This window comes from Polypterus senegalus, chromosome 1 (assembly GCF_016835505.1).
Source record: "Polypterus senegalus isolate Bchr_013 chromosome 1, ASM1683550v1, whole genome shotgun sequence".
Taxonomy (NCBI): Eukaryota; Metazoa; Chordata; class Cladistia; order Polypteriformes; family Polypteridae; genus Polypterus; species Polypterus senegalus.
The window spans coordinates 324,652,143-324,673,483 of NC_053154.1; the positions used below are offsets into that span (position 1 = coordinate 324,652,143).

Sequence of the window (21,341 nt, forward strand, 5' to 3'; positions counted from 1 at the left end):
TGAGAGCCTTCATTGTAGAGCGATTAAGTGCTATTCTGCAGAGTATTTCTTCAATGCTAGTTGCTTCAATGTTTACTAAAGAGCCCAGGATATTGAAACTCTTTACAACTTAATTCTATTCAGTTCTAATTTCAATTCTTAGCAGAGACATGGAGTAAAAGGCAACTCTGTATATATTAATTTTTTAAACTTCACTTTAAGGAATAGTACAATGACAAGGCTGCCTTCAAAGTACAACTTATCTGAGGAATACAGTGAATAAAGTAGTTTGTACTGCTGTATATGTGAGGTGGCAATGACAAATTAGTCAATGGAAATTATCAAGATGCATATTATACAAACCCATGCTTGGTTTCATGCCAAGAAAGAGCACAACTGATGCAATGTTTGCTCTGAGGGTGTTGATGGAGAAGCACAGAGAAGAACAGAAGGAGTTACATTGCGTCTTTGTGGACCTGGAGAAAGCATATGACAGGGTGCCTCAAGAGGAGCTGTGGTATTGTATGAGGAAGTCGAGAGTGGCACAGAAGTACGTAAGAGTTATACAGGATATGTACGAGGGAAGTGTGACAGTGGTGAAGTCTGTGGTAGGAGTGACAGATGCATTCAAGGTGGAGGTGGGATTACATCAGGGATCGACTCTGAGCCCTTTCTTATTTGCAATGGTGATGGACAGGTTGACGGACGAGATTAGACAGGAGTCCCCGTGGACTATGTTGTTTGCTGATGACATTGTTATCTGTAGCGATAGTAGTGAGCAGGTTGAGGAGACCCTGGAGAGGTGGAGATATGCTCTAGAGAGGAGAGGAATGAAGGTCAGTAGGAACAAGACAGAACACGTGTGTGAATGAGAGGAAAGTCGGAGGAATGGTGAGGATGCAGGAAGTAGAGCTGGCGAAGGTTAATTAGTTTAAATACTTGGGATCAACAGTACAGAATACCAGCTATTTTATATGGGCTGGAGATGGTGGCAATGACCAGAAAGCAGGAGACATAGCTGGAGGTAGCAGAGTTAACACTAGAATTAACAGAACCTATGAAAAAACTCGTAGATCCGGCCCACCTTAAATCCCATCACACCTCTTCGTCAGCGTCTTTTGTCCTGTAAATGTGCTGATAAAGACAAGCAGCCTGCTATTCTATCCCCCCACCGCCGCAGAACGTGCACAAAGTTCTCCCAGCTCACCCAGCTCATGCCTTGATTATCTGGGAGTGAAGTCATGGAGTTTTAGAGTGGAAATAACAGATTGTTATTTGGAACACATGCATTTCTTGCGTAATCCGTTTCATCAATAATCTGTGTAAACACATCGTTAAAACGTTTTTCATATTTTAGTACTAAAGGACAAAATGTTGACATAAACTAAAGAATGTGTGAAGCCTGAAGTCCAAAGATCAAATAAACACTTTCACAAAAGGTTCAGGGAAAAGACAACAGCTTCCGAGGTGTAGCAGTAAGATTTGCTGACTTGTAATCAAGAGTCCCCAGTTTGATCCCGACTGCTTCCTATATTTGCCGTTTTCAGTAGAGAGTTGCTCTTATTGTTAATATTATACAGTACACACATACTTGGTTTGCGTCTGTAACAGACGGTGTACATTTTTTCACTTCACAATACATACTACCTACCGCCCTAGGGATCTGACGCTGCTAGTTTTTATTTGAAACTGGGAATAACTGTAGATGTGAGTGGTGTTTTGAGGCAATGGAACTGGACATTCTCTGATTTGGAGGGATAGAAAGATGACACACAAATGCTGGTGAATCTGCCTTCTTCGTATCTCACCGTCACTTGATTATTTTTTATTCAGTTTTATTGAGAGTTCCTGCTCACGCTAAATTAGTATGCACCTTATGGTGTATCATGTCAAAAAAAAAAAACACAGACACAGGTATATATGATATTTGGAATTATTCATTTTATGACCTGTATGGTACGTTTCAGAAAACATTGTGGCACGGATGCAACATTATTCATATTCCTTCGCATAACATCTTGCGCTTGTAATCAGTGACCGTGTGTGTTTTTTTTTTTTTACCCCCGATCTTGCCAGTCCCCACGTGTTGCTGTATGGTGTTGTTTCTTTTGTACTCCAGGACATGCAGAGGAAAGAATAGTACAGAGAGGTCAGTTCAGCACTATATGCAATCATCAAATTCAAATGTTAACAGTTCACAAACATACGCAACACCATACAGCAACATCTGCGGACTGGCAAGATCAGAAAAAAAAAAACAACACACAACCGCACGATGTTAAGCGAAGAAATATGAATAATGTTCTAGCCGTGCCGCAATGTTTTCCGAAATGTACCATACAGGTCATAAAATGAATAATTCCAAATATCATACCTGTGTCTCTGTTTTTTTTTTGACATCATAGACCATAAAGTGTATACTAATTTAGCGTGAGCAGGAACACTCAATAAAACTTAATGTGTGTCAGCTTTTATCCCTCCAGATCAGAGAATGTCCAGTTCCATTGCCTCAAAACACCACTCACATCTACAGTTTATTCCCAGTTTCAAATAAAAACTAGCAGCGTCAGATCCCTAAGGCGGTAGTATGTATTGTGATCATGACTGAGAGAATAAAAGTGAAAAAATGTACAAACCAAGTATGTGTGTACTGTATAATATTAACAATAAGAGCAACTCTCTACTGAAAACGGCAAATATAGGAAGCAGTCGGGATCAAACTGGGGACTCTTGATTACAAGTCAGCCAATCTTACTGCTACACCTCGGAAGCTGTTGTCTTATCCTTAAACCTTCTATGAAAGTGTTTATTTGATCTTTGGACTTCAGGCTTCACACATTATATAGTATAGTATTATATAGTTTATGCCAACATTTTGTCCTTTAGTACTAAAATATGAAAAAGTTTCTGTTTTAACAATATGTTTACACAGATTATTGTAGAAACAGATCACATATGAAATGCATGTGTTCCAGCTAACAATCTATTATTTCCACTTTAAAACTCCAGCACTTCACTCCCAGATAATCAAGGCATGAGCTGAGAGAACTTTGTGCACGTTCTGCGGCGGTGGGGGGATGGAATAGCAGGCTGCTTGCTGCTTGTCTTTATCGGCACATTTATTTAGAGGACAAAAGACGCTGACGGAGAGGTGTGATGGGATTTAAGGTGGGCTGGATTTACGAGTTTTTTTGTAGGCTCTGGTAATTCTAGTGTTAAAGATGCTAAGATTTGCACTGGGTGTGACGAGGATGGACAGGATTAGAAATGAGTACATTACAGGATCAGCTCAGGATGGATGGTTGGGAGACAAAGCCAGAGAGGCGAGATTGACTTGGTTTGGACATGTGCAGAGTAGAGATGCTGGGTATATTGGGAGAAGGATGTTAAGGATAGAGCTGCCAGGCAAGAAGTCAAGAGGAAGGTCTAAGAGAAGGTTTATGGATGTGGTGAGACAGGACATGCAGGTGATGGGTGTAACAGAGCAAGATGCAGAGGACAGAAAGATATGGAAGAAGATGATCCCCTGTGGCAACCCCTAACAGGAGCAGCCAAAAGAAGAAGAAGAAGATATTATTCAAACCCACAAGCCTTTCTTTAATGTTCTGTTACTGGTTCATGGGAAATATTTAACAAAGCCAAACTTAAAATTGTAGTGGAGGTTACACAAGGCAAACCAACCAATCAATGAGTCAATCAATCAAATAATCAGTATGTTATATACAACACAGCAAGTCCCATTCTAGGGTGCATTACAATAGAACATACAGTAGGACAACACGTATGCCGCCACACAAGTAGGTGAGCCTAGTCAGTTGCACTTACAATTTTCACTCTGTGTCCGGCAGTGGATGAGATCTCCCAGGTGCACTCCTTCCGGCTGGGATACTTGTCTGGCCAGTTGGGGCTACTCAGCACTCCCTCAGCACTGGTCACCTTGTGTTCACAACCAGCTTCAAAAGAAGAGCAAGTGTGGATTTTTACATGTGTTTAAAGACAAGATTTGACTGAAACATGTTACTTTTGCCAAAAAGGTGGCAATTAGCAGGTTTTGCAGTGACTGCTGTTTAAATGCTGCACTACATGAGACATGTTCCCTTGCAGTAAGGGCTCGGAGTGGTGAGGTTCTGCTCAGCATATAAACAAACTGGCCTTAAAACACACTGGATGGTGTTTAAGGCGAATATCTTCAGAAATCAGTAGGCATTATACTCTGGGGGTTGAAATGGGTTAGGTGTGAGCCTTCATACAGTAAATATCCTCACTTAGGCTATACTGGAACACTTCATCCCTAGCAGAGTAATAGTATGGACAGATATTTGCAAGATATTTAGGAGAATTAAGAGCCTAATTTGTTTTTTGGTTAAAAACAGAGAAAACTATGTGCATTTCCGTCACTTTTTAGGCGGATTCTTGAACCAAACAAAACTCCAAACCTACAAATGTCGTGTGTACAGAAAAGAATCACCACCCCCTCAAAATATTCACACTGTGTTGCTTTGCAGCCTGAAATGAAGACACACACAAAAACATATTTCTCCAACTGTATGTACTCAATGCAACTTATAACAGCCAAGTGAAAGATATAATAGTAACAGTTCAGGAAAAAAATAAATTAAAAAAAAGAATTACTGAAATGGTTAAAGGATCACATCTTCCTAAAAAATACTCTTGGATGCCTTATTTCTACTAAGTATAGAAGCAGATGTGCTATGTAAGATCAGTTTTGAGGATCTGATCAAAGACTCTGCAATTAGAAAAAGTACGAGAAACCTTTTCAAAAATAAATAAAGTGGAAGTATACAAAAATAAACAAGACTTTCCTTCATACTCTAAGTTTTGTTTCATTTCAAAAAATATTTTTTTTCCCAAGTTCATTATTTTTTTTACATTTTGAATTAGATATATATGGGGACACCAAAATCGTTTAAGTGCTTAGGGCCTCTGAAGATCTTAATCCAGCCCTCCTTTCATATCTAAATACAGTGTCAATCTATTTATCTATTATATAGCATCTGTCATGTCTGTCTATCTATTTATGTATTATATAGTGTGTTTCATTTATATTTATCTATCTATTATATAGTGCCTTTCATTCTATCTATCTATCTATCCATCCATCCATCCCTGGGTAAGTCCAAGGAGGCCTGACATGATGCTAATATTATCCTGCCTGTCTGCTTAGGCCCAGAACAGGGTTGCTCCTTTATAAGAATGAACAACAGAGAGGGTATCTTGAAGATGTGGCCTTTTAGGTGAAACAGAAGGAGGAGGAGTGGTGCAAGGCTACCAGAAGCCACTAGTGACAATTCTACCCTGGTATCCCTGTAGTTAAAAGAATGTCTAGTGTTCCAGGGCCTGGCCTGATGTGACGCCAGTAGTGGGTTTAAAGCTACCACATGGCACAAATATCACTGAGAAAGTTGAGAATAGAAAGGGAGTGAAGACTCTGCTGGAAGGATGAAATGGCCAGGATCAAGACAGATGAAGAAAGACAGAGAGAGAGATAAGGAGGTGATAAGGAAAGTGTCTCCTGGGTCAATGTCTGTACAGGTAGACCCAGAAAGACCGCCGTGTAGTTTTGTCTGTTACTTATACTTTGCACTTTCATATGTTTATTCCTCACCTACAGTATGTTTTTTTATTTTTGCTGGTCTCAAATATGCCTACCGTTAAGAAAATTAGAGTATTTTATTAAAATGAAAATGGTAAATAAGCAGTAAGCACTAAAACAACCTCTTGACTGGATTAATGATGTCATCCTTTTGACTTCAATTACTATATTAACGGCTTTCATCTTCAATATTCCTTCCCTGATTTTTATACACATAACAGTGTTTAGTCCCTAGTGACTTACTCTAACGTCTCAATGCTGGACTGGTGTCCCCTTGTCTGCCACAGCCATATGGCACAGCTAGCCATATTTTTTCCCACTCCACCTCTAAAACTTTATTAGGGTATTTAAAAGGAAATCCAAACCTTCTTTGCAGTCATGGCCATTCTCATGAAGAATGAAACCGTTTCGACACTGGCAAGTATAGCTGCCAAATGTATTGAGGCACTCGTGCTGACAGCCGCCGTTGTCCTTGGAACATTCATCCTTATCTGTAGATCAAATGAAAGACACTGAAAACCATCAGGTTTCTTTGCTCCATTTAAAAACTGCCACTAATAACAAACATGCACTCTGTAACTGTAAAATGTTATTGTGTTCAATATAAATTTAACTCAGCTTATCTTATATTATTCTACTTATACCTTGAGGTGCATTGAAAAGTATTTATTGCTTATTCTATTAGTGTAGAAAAATGCAGCCACATGGCACAGGGTAGAACATCACAGCTGATACAAATGACAGTTTTAAAAAGCAGCAGATAAGAAATTACCAATAAAAAGTAAAAACATTTTATATTGTCCCGAATGCGCATCAGGGGGTCATCTTCTAGGCTCATCAAAGATAAGCACTACCACCTCAGGACACGAGGGGGCGCTGCCACTGACTGTCTTGTCTCTTTTCCTGCAGACAGCTCAGAGAAGGCGCCCAATCAGGGCAAGTGACTCCGCCCTTTCCTGTCTAAGGACTATAAAAGTAGGACACTCCCAGAAGGAGGCGACTTATTTGGGGACAAGCAACTTGCTGGACTGCACTTCGGAGCCTTATCACGTTACCTGAAAGCAGACGTCATTCTTGTTCTATTTTACAGCACTGTGAGCCTATTCTTTTGTTTGATCTTGGTGTTTCTCTAAACAGGGTAACCCAGTTGGCACCCCAACATTTCATTCTGGACTTGTGTATTGCTCATAACAAAAACATATAACTGTGCAACATGTATTTGGCAAGTAATAAGAGAATAAAACTGAATCAACAGTGCAAACTGATTTCATGTCAGAGTCTTGGTTGCAGGTCAAACAGATGATTGTATGGGTGCTACACAAACAATTTTATGGCCTGGTGGTAGAAAACATTTTTGAGTCTACTGGAATGGCAATGAATACTACAATATCTCTTGTTGGATGGAATGGGGCAAACAGTTTGTTGAGGAGGTATGAGGGGCCTACAAAGAAGGAAAGGACTTTCTTCAGCCATCTCATAAATGTCTAACATGGATGGACATGTGGCTCTAGTGATGACTTGGGAGGTTTACACCTGAGCTAGGCAGTCTGCGCAGTGTCAAAGCTCATCTGTATTCTCACTGCTGTGCATCTGCAAAAGCTGAGGAGCATACTGGGAGGCAGAAAGACTTTTATAGCCTTTTGAAAATTTAGGACAGGCTGCGCTAAGGGACCAAGAGAGATCCCCAGTGTTGTGGGACCCTGAAAACATAATACTAAACTCCTACCACAGTAACCCCATTAACGTCAAAGTCACGTGACCCATTCCACATCTCCTAAAGTCCAAAATTAGCTGGTTGGTGTGGCTTACATTGACAAATAGATTGGTGCCATTGCACCATTCAGTGAGAAGTTTAACAACCTCTCTGTCATTGGGTAATTGATCAGAGGCACTACTGCAAACCTGATGACATGCTTGGCAACATAACTGCTTGTGAAGAAGAAAAAGGAGCAATGGGCTGGGAACACAGTCTTGAGGTGTTGTGGATTTTCTAAGTGACTCCCCAGTCCCAACAGTCTGAGGCCTAGCAGTCTAAAAATCCTAGATCCAATTAGATAGATGGTGTTCAGTCCAAAAACCGTGGACTGTCCTACTAGTTGAAGGGAGATAATGGAATTACATGTTGAGGTAAAGCCAATAAACAGAATTCTAATGAGTTCCATTTGTTAAAAATGGATAAGCATTATGGGGCTGGCTATTTGTATGGTAGATAATCACAAATATGTCCAGTTTGTCTGGATTGTGGGCTCGAGGTGAGTCATGACTAACCAATAACTCAATATCAAGAGTTAAATTATTCTGGTCTCCTGGTCACACTTTTCCTGGTCACACTTTTCTTTTAGTTAGTACTTTCCTTAGTTCTTGGTTATTTAGGTTTTAATGATCAATCAAGTCCAAGATCGATCAAACACATGATGGATGAATCTCATTTGTGCTGAAACACCCAAGGATGCCCCGAGATGATGCTATTGTATGATGGTATCTTAATCCTCCTCCTTTGTTTATTGACAGCCATTTCTTCACGTAAACTGCCTTTTTCACACCCATTTTCGAACTGTCCAGGAAGTGAACATCCTCATCTTCAAAGACTTTATGTGAGTGAAGACTGCTGAATCCTGTCCAGATGCATTCACTCACCGGTGTTGCGCCATACGTTTAGCCACCAGTGGCTTTGTTTCCCCAATGTACCCTTTGCTGCAATCCTCCCGACACTGCAGTGCATATACCATATTACTCTGTCTGTAACATGGGACCACGACCTTGGGGTGAACATGTTTTTGTAAGGCTTGAAGGCAATGGAGATGTTGTGATGTGTAAAAATTTTCTTTAACATTTTTGACACGTCGAATAAATGCGGGCCATACCGCTCCCAAACCTGGACACAGTCAGGCAAACCACACGAGTGCAAAAGCAACGTGCTTTTATTTTTTTTCTTCCCTTTTCCAGCACACAGTGCACAAATCACCAACCATTACTGCTCAGTTTCTTCTCTCTCTTTCTCTTTCTCTTCTTCTGCCGATTCCACTCCCCTCTCGCAAGCTTTGTCCTCCCGACTCTAACTCGCCTGGTCAAGGGAGTGCGGCCCCACTGCCCGATAGAAGCACTTCCGGGTCAAATGGATTTCCATCACAGCAGGGAGCTTGTCTCCCTGTAGCCTCTTCTTGTGGCACCCAGTGACCCCAGCAGGCAACATCTCCCTGCATGTCCTGCTGGCTTTCCACTGGGCGCCAATATCCCGGGCTGCTGCTATCTAGAGTGCTGGGGGAGTAAAAAAAAACCCATGTGATATTTTTTTTCCTTTCAATGGGCTGTCTGTCTACCCCTTCCAGTTCTCCCTACCGGTTCTGCTGCCTTTCTCCTCCCCGGCCGGGATGCTTATCTGTCCATTAGGAGTCTCCTGTTCAGACAAGGAACCATCCCCTCTCCAGGCTGAGATGCCCATCCAGCCCATGTGGCATCTACACACACTGCTCACATAAAGCACTGAGATGTCCACCCACCTAGAAAGGTCAGTTTCCTCAATGTTCTTGGTTACTGCCCTAGTATTTCACCCATAAATGACTTTCATTCATTATGTGATTGATTAATCACAAGCTTGATCATGGACTTCATTGATCATTAAGATCTTAAACTCCTGGTGATAAGCCAATTCAATCAGGAACTGAGGAAGCCGCTTCGGTAAGTGGAAAAACGTTTTTTAAAAGAGATATTGATGCTTAGATGATAAGAATAACTCAACTGTCCATTCTGTACCACCATGGATGACTGAGAATATTGAGAGAGAGTATAACTAACCACTCAATGCACTTCATGATTATAAGGCTGAGTGATACAAGCTTATTGGCTGCAGACATCTTCGGCACTGGAGAAATGGGGATTTGTCGTAAAGCATGTGGGGACTGTAGTCTGAGGGACATATTGAAAATGACACACATGATGACTGCTAACTGATTAGCACATGTTCGGAGTGCAGAGCCGAGAAAGTTGTCTGGACTTGCAGCTATTAGTGTTCCCCCTCATCGAGAAGCGTTTATAAACAGCATGAAAACTGTGAATAATAAGTTGTAATACTCTGTGTGTTTTAATTAGTAGAGTGCCAGTGCCAAACATTCCCCTGTTGAAGAAAACCTAAAGTCAATTGACTCTTCTTTTAACCAATTTTGACTGTTGTTTTTCATTTTCAAGATATGTTTAGACCACAGGGGAAAATAATCAGTCCCCACTTTTCATCTTTAGATTTGATTTTCTGTCAGGTTCTTCATATGAACATTTGCATGAGGTCCAAATCCCGACAGAGATCCAAAACAAAAAGTCTGTGCACAGAAGTAACAGCCCACAGAGAACTCAAGGTGTTTTTCTTGCCCTTCAGAGCTTCTGCATTCAAGGTAAGGAACACGTCTGATGTTGTTTAATGTGTATTACAGGGAATACAGTAAGCCTCCTGGTTATTTGTAACCTCGGACATTTACACAAAGAGGACTGGGAGGTAGAAGTGATAATCTGGAATGTTGATGAGGATTGGTAGCTTAACAGTTTTCTGCAAATTTTTATCTATAAAGCTTTTGACACTGTCACATTTGCGTGTCAGAGTGTCACCTTTCTGGGCTCATCTGAAGGACAAGAGGGGGCGCTGTTGCTAACACAGCGCAGAGAAGACATCCAATGAGGGAAACTGACTCTGCCCTTTCGGGATGGAGGACTATAACTCTGAGGTGCTCCTAGAAGGTGCCATCTCATTTAGTTGTAGACTCCGAGTAAGATGAAGCGCCACCCCGGAGGGGCACTGCAGCCAAGTGTTTTTCTGTATCACCAAGCACTATTTCTGTTGCTGCTGGCACCGTTATTAAATGGAATGACCTGGTTGGCACCCTAACATTTATTTTAAAATTCAACTACAATGCCTAAGCTATGATTGCCTGCACCCCTTTAATTTGTGGTGGATGCGGTTTCCTTAAATACTGTTTTATTTTGGTGACAATATTCTAGTTTAGGGTGGACAGAGCAAATCTACTCAAATTAAAATTAAACATGAAATCATTTTATCCACTTTGATCTGCACTGTGGAAATAATCCTTCATTTCATACATACTGTAAATCAACATGTTTTCTATTGACTACTATAGGTTGCCTCTATGTCGGATATGCCTAAAGATAAGAATTGGGTCAAATGCCACTGGCATTGAACAGATTTTTTATGTTTCTGCAATGTGAATCTGTCATGTTCCTGTATCATTAATTATTTTTTAACTCAGAACCCTGCTGCTGTCAGGGTTAAATTCATTTTTCAATTTTCATATACTCCATCTTGACGTGAGTTGTTGGGCACATGAGAACTTGAGGACAACCATTAAGAAGGATATTGGGGAGGCTAAAAGGCAGTTGGAGAAGAATACAGGAGATAAGACGAAACACAATCCAATCTAGCATTTTAGTAGTAAAAGAAGAGTCAAGGATGAGGTGAAGTGCATCAGGAATAGTAAAGGAGAATTTAAAATACAGATAGTGAAATAGAGGATGCTCTAAACTCGCCTGTTTCTGAGGTCTTCACATGAGTGGAAGTAGATGACCTTCCAACAGTAAAATGGACGACTAAGGAGGTACTGAGAAATTTGGAAATTGTAGAGGGACAAGAGCTGCTCAGATTAAATAGGCCATAATCAAACAAATCACCAGGAACAGATCATATTTACCCTTGAGTTCTTAAGCAGGATAGCGAGTATAGCTCTAAATCCTTGACACATATTTTTAGGAAGTCACAGTACACTGGTGAAATTCTGAAGGATTTAAAAATAGGCAAATATTATCCTGTTATATAAAATGAATGATCGGGCAGATCCAACCAACTATAGGCCAGTAAGCTTAACGTGCATCACAGGAAAAGTAATGTAAGGAATTATTAAGGAAAAGATGGAGCAACACATACAAGAACACAAATTTTACTGAGCAGTCAGCATAGGTTCAGAAGAGGGAGATTGTGTTTTACCAACATGCAGGAATTCTATGAGGAAGCAACAAAAGGATACAATCAAAGAGAAGAAGATGATATTATTTATTCTGACTTTCAGAAAGCATTTGATAAGGTGCCACATGAGAGGTTGGGCATCAAATTAAAAGAAGTGGGAGTTCAGGGTGTGGTGTGTAGATGGATGCAGAATTGGCTCAGACAACGGAAGCAGAGGGTGAGGGTGTGAGGACCTCATTTGAATTGGGTGATGTTAAGAGCGGTGTCCAGCAGGGATCAGTGTTAAGGCCATGGCAATTTTTAATATATATATATAAAATGATTTGGATAAGAATATAAGTAACAAGCTGGTTAAGCTTTAAAAATACTAAGCTAGGTGGATCTGCAGATAACCCAGAATCCACTGAATCATTGCAAAGGGAATTGGACAGCATACAGGCTTGGGCAGACTTGTGGCAGATGAAATTTAATGTCAGTAAATGTAAAGTACTACATGTAGAAAGTACAAATGTGAGGTTTGAATACACAATGGGAGGTCTGAAAATCGAGAGTACACTTTATGAGAAGGATTTCAGAGTCAAAGTGGACTATGTACTGACCCCTACTCTCTTTTCTGTTTCTTTTTCCGGTTTCTTTGTGGTGGTGGCTTGCGCCACCTCCACCTACTCAAAGCTTCATGATGCTCCAACAATGATGGACGGATTAAAAGGCAGAAGTCTACGTGACCATCATCATCATCAAGCCCTTCCGTGAGAACCCTAAATCCAAAGAGGACTATTTCATTTATGTTAGGTAGAATGCCCAGAGGGGACTGGGCGGTCTCATGGTCTGGAATCCCTACAGATTTTATTTTTTCTCCAGCCGTCTAGAGTTTTTTTGTTTTTTCTGTCCCCCCTGGCCATTGAACCTTACTCTTATTCGATGTTAATTAATGTTCATTTATTTTGTTTTATAATTGTCTTTCATTTTTCTATTCTTTAATATGTAAAGCACTTTGAGCTACTGTTTGTATGAAAATGTGCTATATAAATAAATGTTGTTGTTGTTGTTGTCATCACTATCAACTCCCCGACAGTGTTGAAAAGCCATGAAGGAGACTAATAGAAAGTTAGGTTATATAGCTCCTTGATGTGTGGAGTACAAGTCCAAGGAGGTTCTGCTCAAGCTTTATAACACACTGGTGAGGCCTCAGCTGGAGTACTGGGTGCAGTGCTGGAAAAATTCCAGAAAAGAGCGACTAGGCTGAGTCCAGGGCTACAGGGAATAAATTAGGAGGAAAGACTAAAAGAGCTGAGCCTTTACAGTTTAATAATAATAAGAAGAAGATTAAGTGGAGACACGATTGAAGTGTTAAAATTATGAAGGGAATTAATCCAGTGGATCAAGACTGTGACTTTAAATGAGTTCATCAAGAACATGGAGCACAGTTGGAAACTTCTTAAGCATAAATTTCACACAAACATTAGGATGTTTTTCTTCACACAGAGAATCACAGACACATGGAATAAGCTACTAAGTAATGTGGTAGACAGTAGGACATTAGGTACCTTCAAAACTCGACTTGACATTATTTTGGAGGAATTAAGTGAACAGGAGCTTTGTTGTGCTAAATGGCCTGTTCTCATCTAGATTGTTCTAATGTTCTAATATCATTCATTTTTATGCAACAAGATGATTGTCCCTTATTGCCTAATTTACCCACCTAGCATCTCTAACCTTCAACATACCAGAGAAGAAGTGGGCCTTGAAGCCTTTTTTTGAAACTGTGTTGTCAGACTTGAATTCCACTCTCATGTTATTGAGCTGAGAAGTGATAACGTCAGGCTTTTCAGAGCCACAGAATTTCCCATGTAGCCTTGAGTCTGTAGACAGTCCACTGCGCACCTCCACATAGTCATATTTGCAAACCTAAAAAAAATGCAAAAAAAAAAAAAAGACTGAACTATGACAAAGAGAGCTGCCAAAATTCTCCTCAGTAATATGTGCTAACAGACCACCTCCTCAAGAAGCCTTTATATATTCATGAATCCTACTTTTACAACACCACCTGAGGATTTGCTGCCAGTATATACTGTATGGTGCCTTCAGAAAGTAAGTCAGACCTCTTCAATTTTTCACATTTTGTTATGTTGCAGTCTTGTGCTAAAATAATTTAAATTAATTTTTTTTTCCTACATTAAGCAACACTTGATACCCCACAATGACAAAGCTAAAACAGGATTTGGTAATAATGTACATTTCTTAAAAAAAAATCACATTTGAAGATTTAACATCATAATATTTTGAAAACTCTGAGTCTACAACTATAATACTGTGAAAATAATTACCCCCATCAGTGTTTGTCCTGTTTTGTCGCATTACAACCTGGAATTAAAATGGATTTTTGGCGGGTTAGCACTATTTAATTTGCACAAAATGCTTACCACTTTAAAAATGTAAAATATTTTTATTGTGACAAGTAAATGAGAAGTAAGAGAACAACAAAAAAAAAAAAAAACAGAACTCATGAGTGTGCATAAGTATTCAAAGTTAATACAGTACTTGGCAGAGTCCTGCTGCAATTCCAGTTCCAAGTCTCTTTGGGGATTTCTTTATTAGCTTAGCACATCTAACCCTTGGGATTTTCACCCATTCCTCAAGGCCAAGTTGAGCCAATTCCTTTAAGACAGAGGTCAGTGCTGGGGCTGCTGTTATTTTTAATAAATACATTATTTGGATTGGAATATAAGTAACAAGACGGTGAGTTCTGCAAATGATACCAAGATAGGTGGATTGGCAGATAATCTGGAATCTGTTGAATCATCACAGAGGGACTTGGACTTGGATGAAATTTAATGTCAATAAATGTAAACACATAGGAAGAAAAAATATGAGGTCTGAATCCACAATAGGAGGTCTGAAAATTGAAAGTACACCTTACAAAAAGGATTTAGGAGTCGTAGTGGACTTGACACTATCAACTGCCAGACAGTATTCAGAAGCCATTAAGAAGTCAAACAGAATGTTGGGTTATATCGCGCCCTGATGTGTGGAGTACAAGTCACAGGAGGTTCTGCTCAAGCTTTATAACGCACTGGTGAGGCCTCATATGGAGTACTGTGTGCAGTTTTGGTCTCCAGGCTACAAAAAGGACACAGCAGCAGCACAAGAAAAAGTGCAAAGAAGAGCGACTAGGCTGATTCCAGGGCTACAGGGGATGAATTATGAGGAAAGATTAAAAGAGCTGAGCCTTCAATATAAGAAAAAGAAGATCAAGAGGAAATATGATTGAAGTGTTTAAAATGATGAAGGGAATTAGTTTAGTGGATCGAGATGGTGACTTTAAAATTAGTTCATCAAGAACCCAGGAACACAGTTGGAAACTTGTTAAGGGTATATTTTGCACAAACATTAGGAAGTTTTTTCTTCACACAGAGAACCACAGACTTATGGAATAAGTGACCAAGTAGTGTGGTGGACAGTAGGACTTGAGGGACTTTCAAAACTTGACTTGATGTTATTTTAGAAGAATGAAGTAGCTTTTTTGGGCTGAATGGACTGTTCTCGTTTTAAAAAAGTTCAATGGGTTGCACTGGTGTACAGCAATCTTTAAGTCATGCCACACATTCCCAGTTGGATTGCAGTCGGGACCTTGACTTTGTCCAAGACATTTAAACCACTTCAGTGTAACTTTAGCAGTATGTTTAGGGTCATTGTCCTTCATCCCAGTCTCAAATCTCTGGCAGTGAAACCGGTTTTCCAGAAGAATTGCCCTCTATTTAGTGCCATCCATCTTTCCTTCAATCCTGACCAATTTTCCTGTCCATGCTGATGACAAACATCCCCACAGCATGATGATGCCATCACCATGCTTCACAGTGGGATTGTTGTTCTTGGGTTGATGGAAAATGTTGGGTTTGTGCCACACATGATGTGTCCCATGATGGCCAAAGAGTTCAACTTTAGTCTCATCTGACCATAGTGGGGAGTCCACCACACGCTGTTGAGCAAACCCAAGTGTGTTTTCTTATTTTATACTTTAACAATGGCTTTTTTTCTGGCCACTCTTCCATAAAGTCCTGCTCTATGGAGTGTTCCTATGGACAGATTCTCCCATTTCAGCTTTGGATATTTGTAGCTTGTTTGGGGTTATTCTTGGAATCGTTATTCCAAATAATGACATATTACTTACCCTATACAACTCCAGACACCTCAAACCCAGACAAATACACTTGAGTTCTGAGGATTTTGCATCTCACTTTAGCTCTGTCAGTTTGGGGAATGGGATAGCAGGCTGCTTGTGCAGATTGACACATTTACAAAACAAAAGACGCTGATGGAACGGTGCGAAGGAATTTAAGATGGCCGGGGATTACAAGTTTATTCGTAGGCTTCAGGGATTCTAGTGTTAATGCCCTCCTTGCCCAGTCTGTGAGTTTTGGGGGGTGGCCTTCTCTTGTCATGTTTGCAGTGGTGTCATATTCTTTCCATTTTGTTATAATGGATTTCATGGTGCTCCATGGGATATTCAAAGTTTGGGATTTTTTTTTTATAAGCCAGCCCTGATCTATATTTCTCCATACCTTTGTCTCTGACCTGTTTGGAATGCTCCTTGGTCTTCATGTAGCTTGCTTTGTGGTGTTGCAAAGTCTGGGGCCTTTCAGAACAGACATCATGTGACAAATCATGTGACATTTGACTCTAATCAACCTATTATGTGACGTCTGACAATCTTATTTAGAGGGTTCATAGCAAAGGGGTTAAACACATTTGCACTCACAACTTTTCTGTTTATATTTGTTTTTATTTCATATATACAAGGTATTTTATTTTCATTCCACTTTAACAATTTGGACTATATTTTTAATCTAAATTAAAAAACATTTTAATTCCTAATGGTAATGTGACAAAACAGAACAATCACTGAGGGGGATGAATACTTTCATAAGGCACTTTATATACACACACACACACACACACACACTACACTGTTGGGCTCCCATGTGATGTGTAAACCATTAAAGATGGAATATTGCGGAGCTGACTCAGTATCATGGAAGTAAAGAACTGTCGAGAAACATTGAGCTAGACTAATAAATGGCATGTTCACAAGTAATAAAATCATTTTAGACAAAGGACATTTTTTTTTACATTTATTTTTTTAAACCAAATAAATTTTCACACCAGCAGTTAACGGCTTTGCAACATTCTACAGAGAAGAATTTTGGAGAGACTGTAAGGCAAGGATCTCAAACTCCAGTCTTGGAGGGCCACAGTGGCTGCAGGTTTCCATTCTAACCCTTTTCTTAATTAGTGACCTGTTTTTGCTAATTAACTGCTATTGAATTAATTTTGATTGACTTGTTTTTTAAGATTTGTTCCCCGGAATTTCTTCATTATTCCTCTGAATTGCTTTATTTCGTTCCTTAAACAAAATGAAATGTGACGTGAGTGAGCCAACAGAAGACCAACTAACTCAGGGCCTCAAACTCCAACCAATTTCACTCCATCCAGTTGTTTAATTAGGCACCGAGTCTTGCTGTTAATTAAACCCTTTCTTTAATTCTATGGCTTGTTGTTGCTCTCATTGTGCAATAGCAATCTTTTCTAAGAGCACTGTTAAAATGTTTTGAGGACCTGAGCAAATCAACATTCCAAGGGGACTCCACCCTTTTTATTATCAGATATTGTATTTTGGTCATGTTTTGGTTCATTATGTATCTCATTATTGTTTGGCTGCTAATTAACACTAGAATTACCAGAGCCTACGAAAAAACTCGTAAATCCATCCCACCTTAAATCGCTTCTTAAAATTGTTCACAGCTCTCCACCAGTGTCTTTTGTCATCTAAATGTGCTGATAAAAATCAGGCTGCAAAGCAGCCGGCTATTACACCCCAAGCCGCCCCCCGCACTGACTTAGAACGTGCACAAACTTCTCCCAGCTCAAGCCTTGATTGATTTTCTGGGAGTTGTTTGGAACACACGCATTTCATGTCTGTTCCGTTTCTACAGTAATCTGTGTAAACACATTGTTAAAACAGAAACGTTTTTTATATTCTACTAGTAGATGACAAAATGAATCCTGAAGTATCCAAGAAATACTTTCACAAAAGGTACAAATCTAACACAACAATTGCGCTTTTATTCAAAAATATAACTGCAGAAACAAAAAGCCGCCTTAACATGCGACATTGACAGCCGGTTATTATGACTGCCTCTGTGGTGCAATAGAATCAGCTGCTGACTGGGAATCAAAAGGTTGTGAGTTCGATCCTGTACCACTCCGTTTTGAGAAGTAAACTGCTCTTAGTCTTACTATTTTAGAATAAAAACATAAACATAAAACGTTGAATGTTATTTATTTGGGACGGACATGTCTGCATGCACTTTTTGTGGCATTACACATGTATTTTTTGAGCATGTCCATGCCAAATAAATAACATTCAACGTTTTGAAGAAATCATTTTATGACACGATTTACCTTTATTTATTTACGGACTTCCTAACGCCTAAAGTCACAAGTAGTGTGCAGAGGGCATGCTCAAAAATGTGTGTAATGCCACGAAAAGTGCCTGCTGATACTTTAGTATGCAAGCAATGGTATGTGCATTCTTGCTCCGACGTAGAAGGGAGCTGAGTTTACATCTGTTACAGCTCGTCTATGTGAAAACAGCAGTGTCAGATGCGGGGGTGAGGTGTGTTTGGGCTCGTGAATGCGGCTGCGATAATAAAACTGGCTAAAAAAAAAAAACAAAGCTAACCTTTACAAGTATCATAAATTACACCGGCTGTTACAGACTGAAATCAAATGTACCTCTTGTGAAAGTATTTCTTGGATACTTCAGGCTTCATACATTATATAGTTTATGCCTACATTTTGTCATCTACTACTAGAATATAAAAAACGTTTCTGTTTTAACAATGTGTTTACACAGATTACTGTAGAAACAGAACAGACATGAAATGCGTGTGTTCCAAATAACGATCTATTATTTCCACTCTAAAACTCCACTTCACTCCCAGAAAATCAATCAAGGCATGAGCTGGGAGAAGTTTGTGCATTTTCTAAGTCGGTGGGGGGATGGAATACCCGGCTACTTGCAGCCTGATTTTTATCAGCACATTTATTTTTTTTTTTTTTATTTATTAATTTTATTACAATCAATACATAGCAATCAAGTTTTTACAAAAAAAAGAATTATGCTAAGAACAGATCGATCCCCACCCTTGAGAGAGAGAGCAAGCCAAATGGTGTAAAATTTAAGGCTTGTAAAAAATACCTAAATCAACAAATTCTCTGTGCTTTATAAACTCATTTCAAAATATTACTGATTAGATCCTGCCATGTTTTGAAAAAAGTCTGCACAGATCCTCTAACTGAGTATTTGATTTTTCCAATTTTAAATAATATAACACATCAGTTTCCCACTGACTTAAAAGAGGAGAGTTTGGGTTCTTCCAGTTTATCAGAATAAGTCTGCGTGCCAACAGTGTAGTGAATGCAATCACAATTTGTTTGTCTTTCTCCACTTTAAGACCCTCTGGAAGAACCCCAAACACAGCTGTTAATGGGTTAGGAGGGATTGTGAGTCCAAGACTGTCTGAGAGGTAATTAAAAATTTTTGTCCAGAATAATGTTAATTTGGTGCAGGCCCAGAACATGTGACCTAGTGAGGCTGGGGCTTGGTTGCAACGTTCGCAGGTTGGATCATGCCCTGGAAACATTTTGGAGAGTTTTAGTCGAGACAGATGTGCTCGATATATAATTTTGAGTTGTATAATTGTATGCTTTGCATATGGAGCTTGAGTGAATTCTCTGCATTGCTACTTTCCACTCCTTTTCTGATATATTAATTGAGAGGTCATTTTCCCAGTGTCCTCTTGGATCTTTGAAAGGAAGGGATTGTAAAAGGATTTTATATATTGTAGAGATGGAGTCTAACTCCTTGAAATTGAGCAATAATTTTTCCAGCGTGGATGAGGGTGCAAGATGAGGAAAATCTGGAAGGTTCTGTTTAACAAAGTTCCTGATTTGAAGATAGTGAAAGAAATTTGTAGCTGGAATGTTAAATTTGGAATGTAATTGTTCATAGGATGCAAAGACGTTGTCTATATAAAGATCTCTAAGCAAGTTAATTCCAAATTTTTCCAGATATTAAAACTGCATATGTTTGTGAGGGTTGAAAGAGGTGGTTCTTTTGCAGGGGTGCCACAGAAAGAAGCTTCTCCGTCTTAAAATGCTTTCTACATTGGTTCCAGATTCTAAGTGAGTGGAGCACAATTGGGTTATTAGTGTATTGCCGATAACGTGTGTTTATTGGAGCACAAAGCAAGGAATACAAAGAAGTACTGCAGGATTTTACTTCTATTGCGGTCCATGCCTGTGTATGTTCTTCTATTTGTGTCCAGGTTCTTATCGACTGTATATTTGCGCCCAGTAATAAAACTGGAAGTTAGGTAGAGCCATGCCACCTTCTGCCTTTTGTCTTTGTAGGGTCGCTCTTTTGATGCGTGGATGTTTAGAATTCCAAATAAATGAGGTTATTGTTGAATCTAATTGCTTAAAGAACGATTTATTAATGTATATTGGTATGTTTTGAAATAAAAAGGAGCTTAGGAAGAATATTCATCTTAACAGTGTTAATTCTTCCAGCTAGTGTGAGATGAAGGGTTGACCATCTATGCAAGTCTTGTTTAATTTTTTCCATGCAGGCGACGAAATTTTGTTGATAAAGAGCTTTATGTTTACTTGTGATGTTTACCCGAGGTATTTAAACTGTTCTGCAATGATAAAAGGAAGGGTGTCTAATCTAATATTATATGCTTGCGAATTCACGGAAAGAGTACACTTTTATTCAGATTAATTCTGAGACCAGAGAGCTTTTGAAATTCTGTGAGTGCTGCTAAGACTGCAGGCACAGAATTTTCTGGGTCCGATATATACAGTACCATGTCATCTGCATATAATGAGATTTTCTGTTCCAGTCCTTCTCTGCTAATCCCCTTTATCTGATCAGTATTTCGACAATGTATTGCCAGTGGTTCAATGGCAATTGCAAACAGCAGTGGTGACAAAGGGCATCCTTGTCTTGTGCCACGTTCTAGTTTAAAGTAGTCTGAGCAAATGTTATTGATGCAAACTGAAGCTTCTGGGTTAGTATACAGTAATTTAATCCATGCACAAATGTTGGGCCAAACCCAAACTTCTCCAAAATAGTAAAAGGTATTTCCATTCAATCATGTCGAATGCTTTTCTGCATCCAATGATAATAATATTTCTGGGGTGTTTGATTTAGTTGGTGAGTATATTACATTAAACAGGCGTCGAAGATTTGAAGATAAGTGTCGGCCCCTAATAAATCCAGTTTGGTCTTGTGATATTACTGAGGGAGCACTTTCTCCATCCTTCTAGCTATGATTTTAGAGAGTATTTTAACGTCGTTATTCAGAAGTGAAATTGGTCTGTATGATGCACATTGTAATAAGTCCTTATTTTGTTTTGGAAAGACAGTGATTAGTGCTTGGCGAAAGGTTTGTGGAAGAGATTGGTTATCTCTGGCTTCTGTAAATGTTGCTAATAGGAGGGAGCTAGCTGAGCGGAGAATTTCTTGTAAAACTCTGCAGGGTAGCCGTCAGGGCCTGCTGCTTTTCCACCTTGGAGTGACTTTATAGCATCCAGTAATTCTGATAATGACAGAGGTTTATCGAGTTCCTCCACACTAAAAGCGTCAATTTGTGGTATCTGTAATTTATCCAGAAATGCATTAGATTGTATATTGTCTTCTTTAAACTCAGTAGTATATAG

General features: G+C 39.4%; 1 protein-coding gene across 2 annotated transcripts in view; it reads right to left on the reverse strand.

Moving 5' to 3' along the window:
* The window catches only part of LOC120515924 (tolloid-like protein 2), a 361,663-nt gene that overhangs the window by 27,267 nt on the left and 313,055 nt on the right, over window positions 1-21,341 (reverse strand). For both annotated transcript variants that reach the window (XM_039737306.1, XM_039737298.1), the window contains 3 exons: window positions 13,283-13,463; window positions 5,959-6,084; window positions 3,805-3,932 (listed from right to left, as the gene is read on the reverse strand). In XM_039737306.1, coding sequence (XP_039593240.1) covers window positions 3,805-3,932; window positions 5,959-6,084; window positions 13,283-13,463 — 435 coding nt within the window. The remainder of the gene's footprint in view (window positions 1-3,804; window positions 3,933-5,958; window positions 6,085-13,282; window positions 13,464-21,341) is intronic.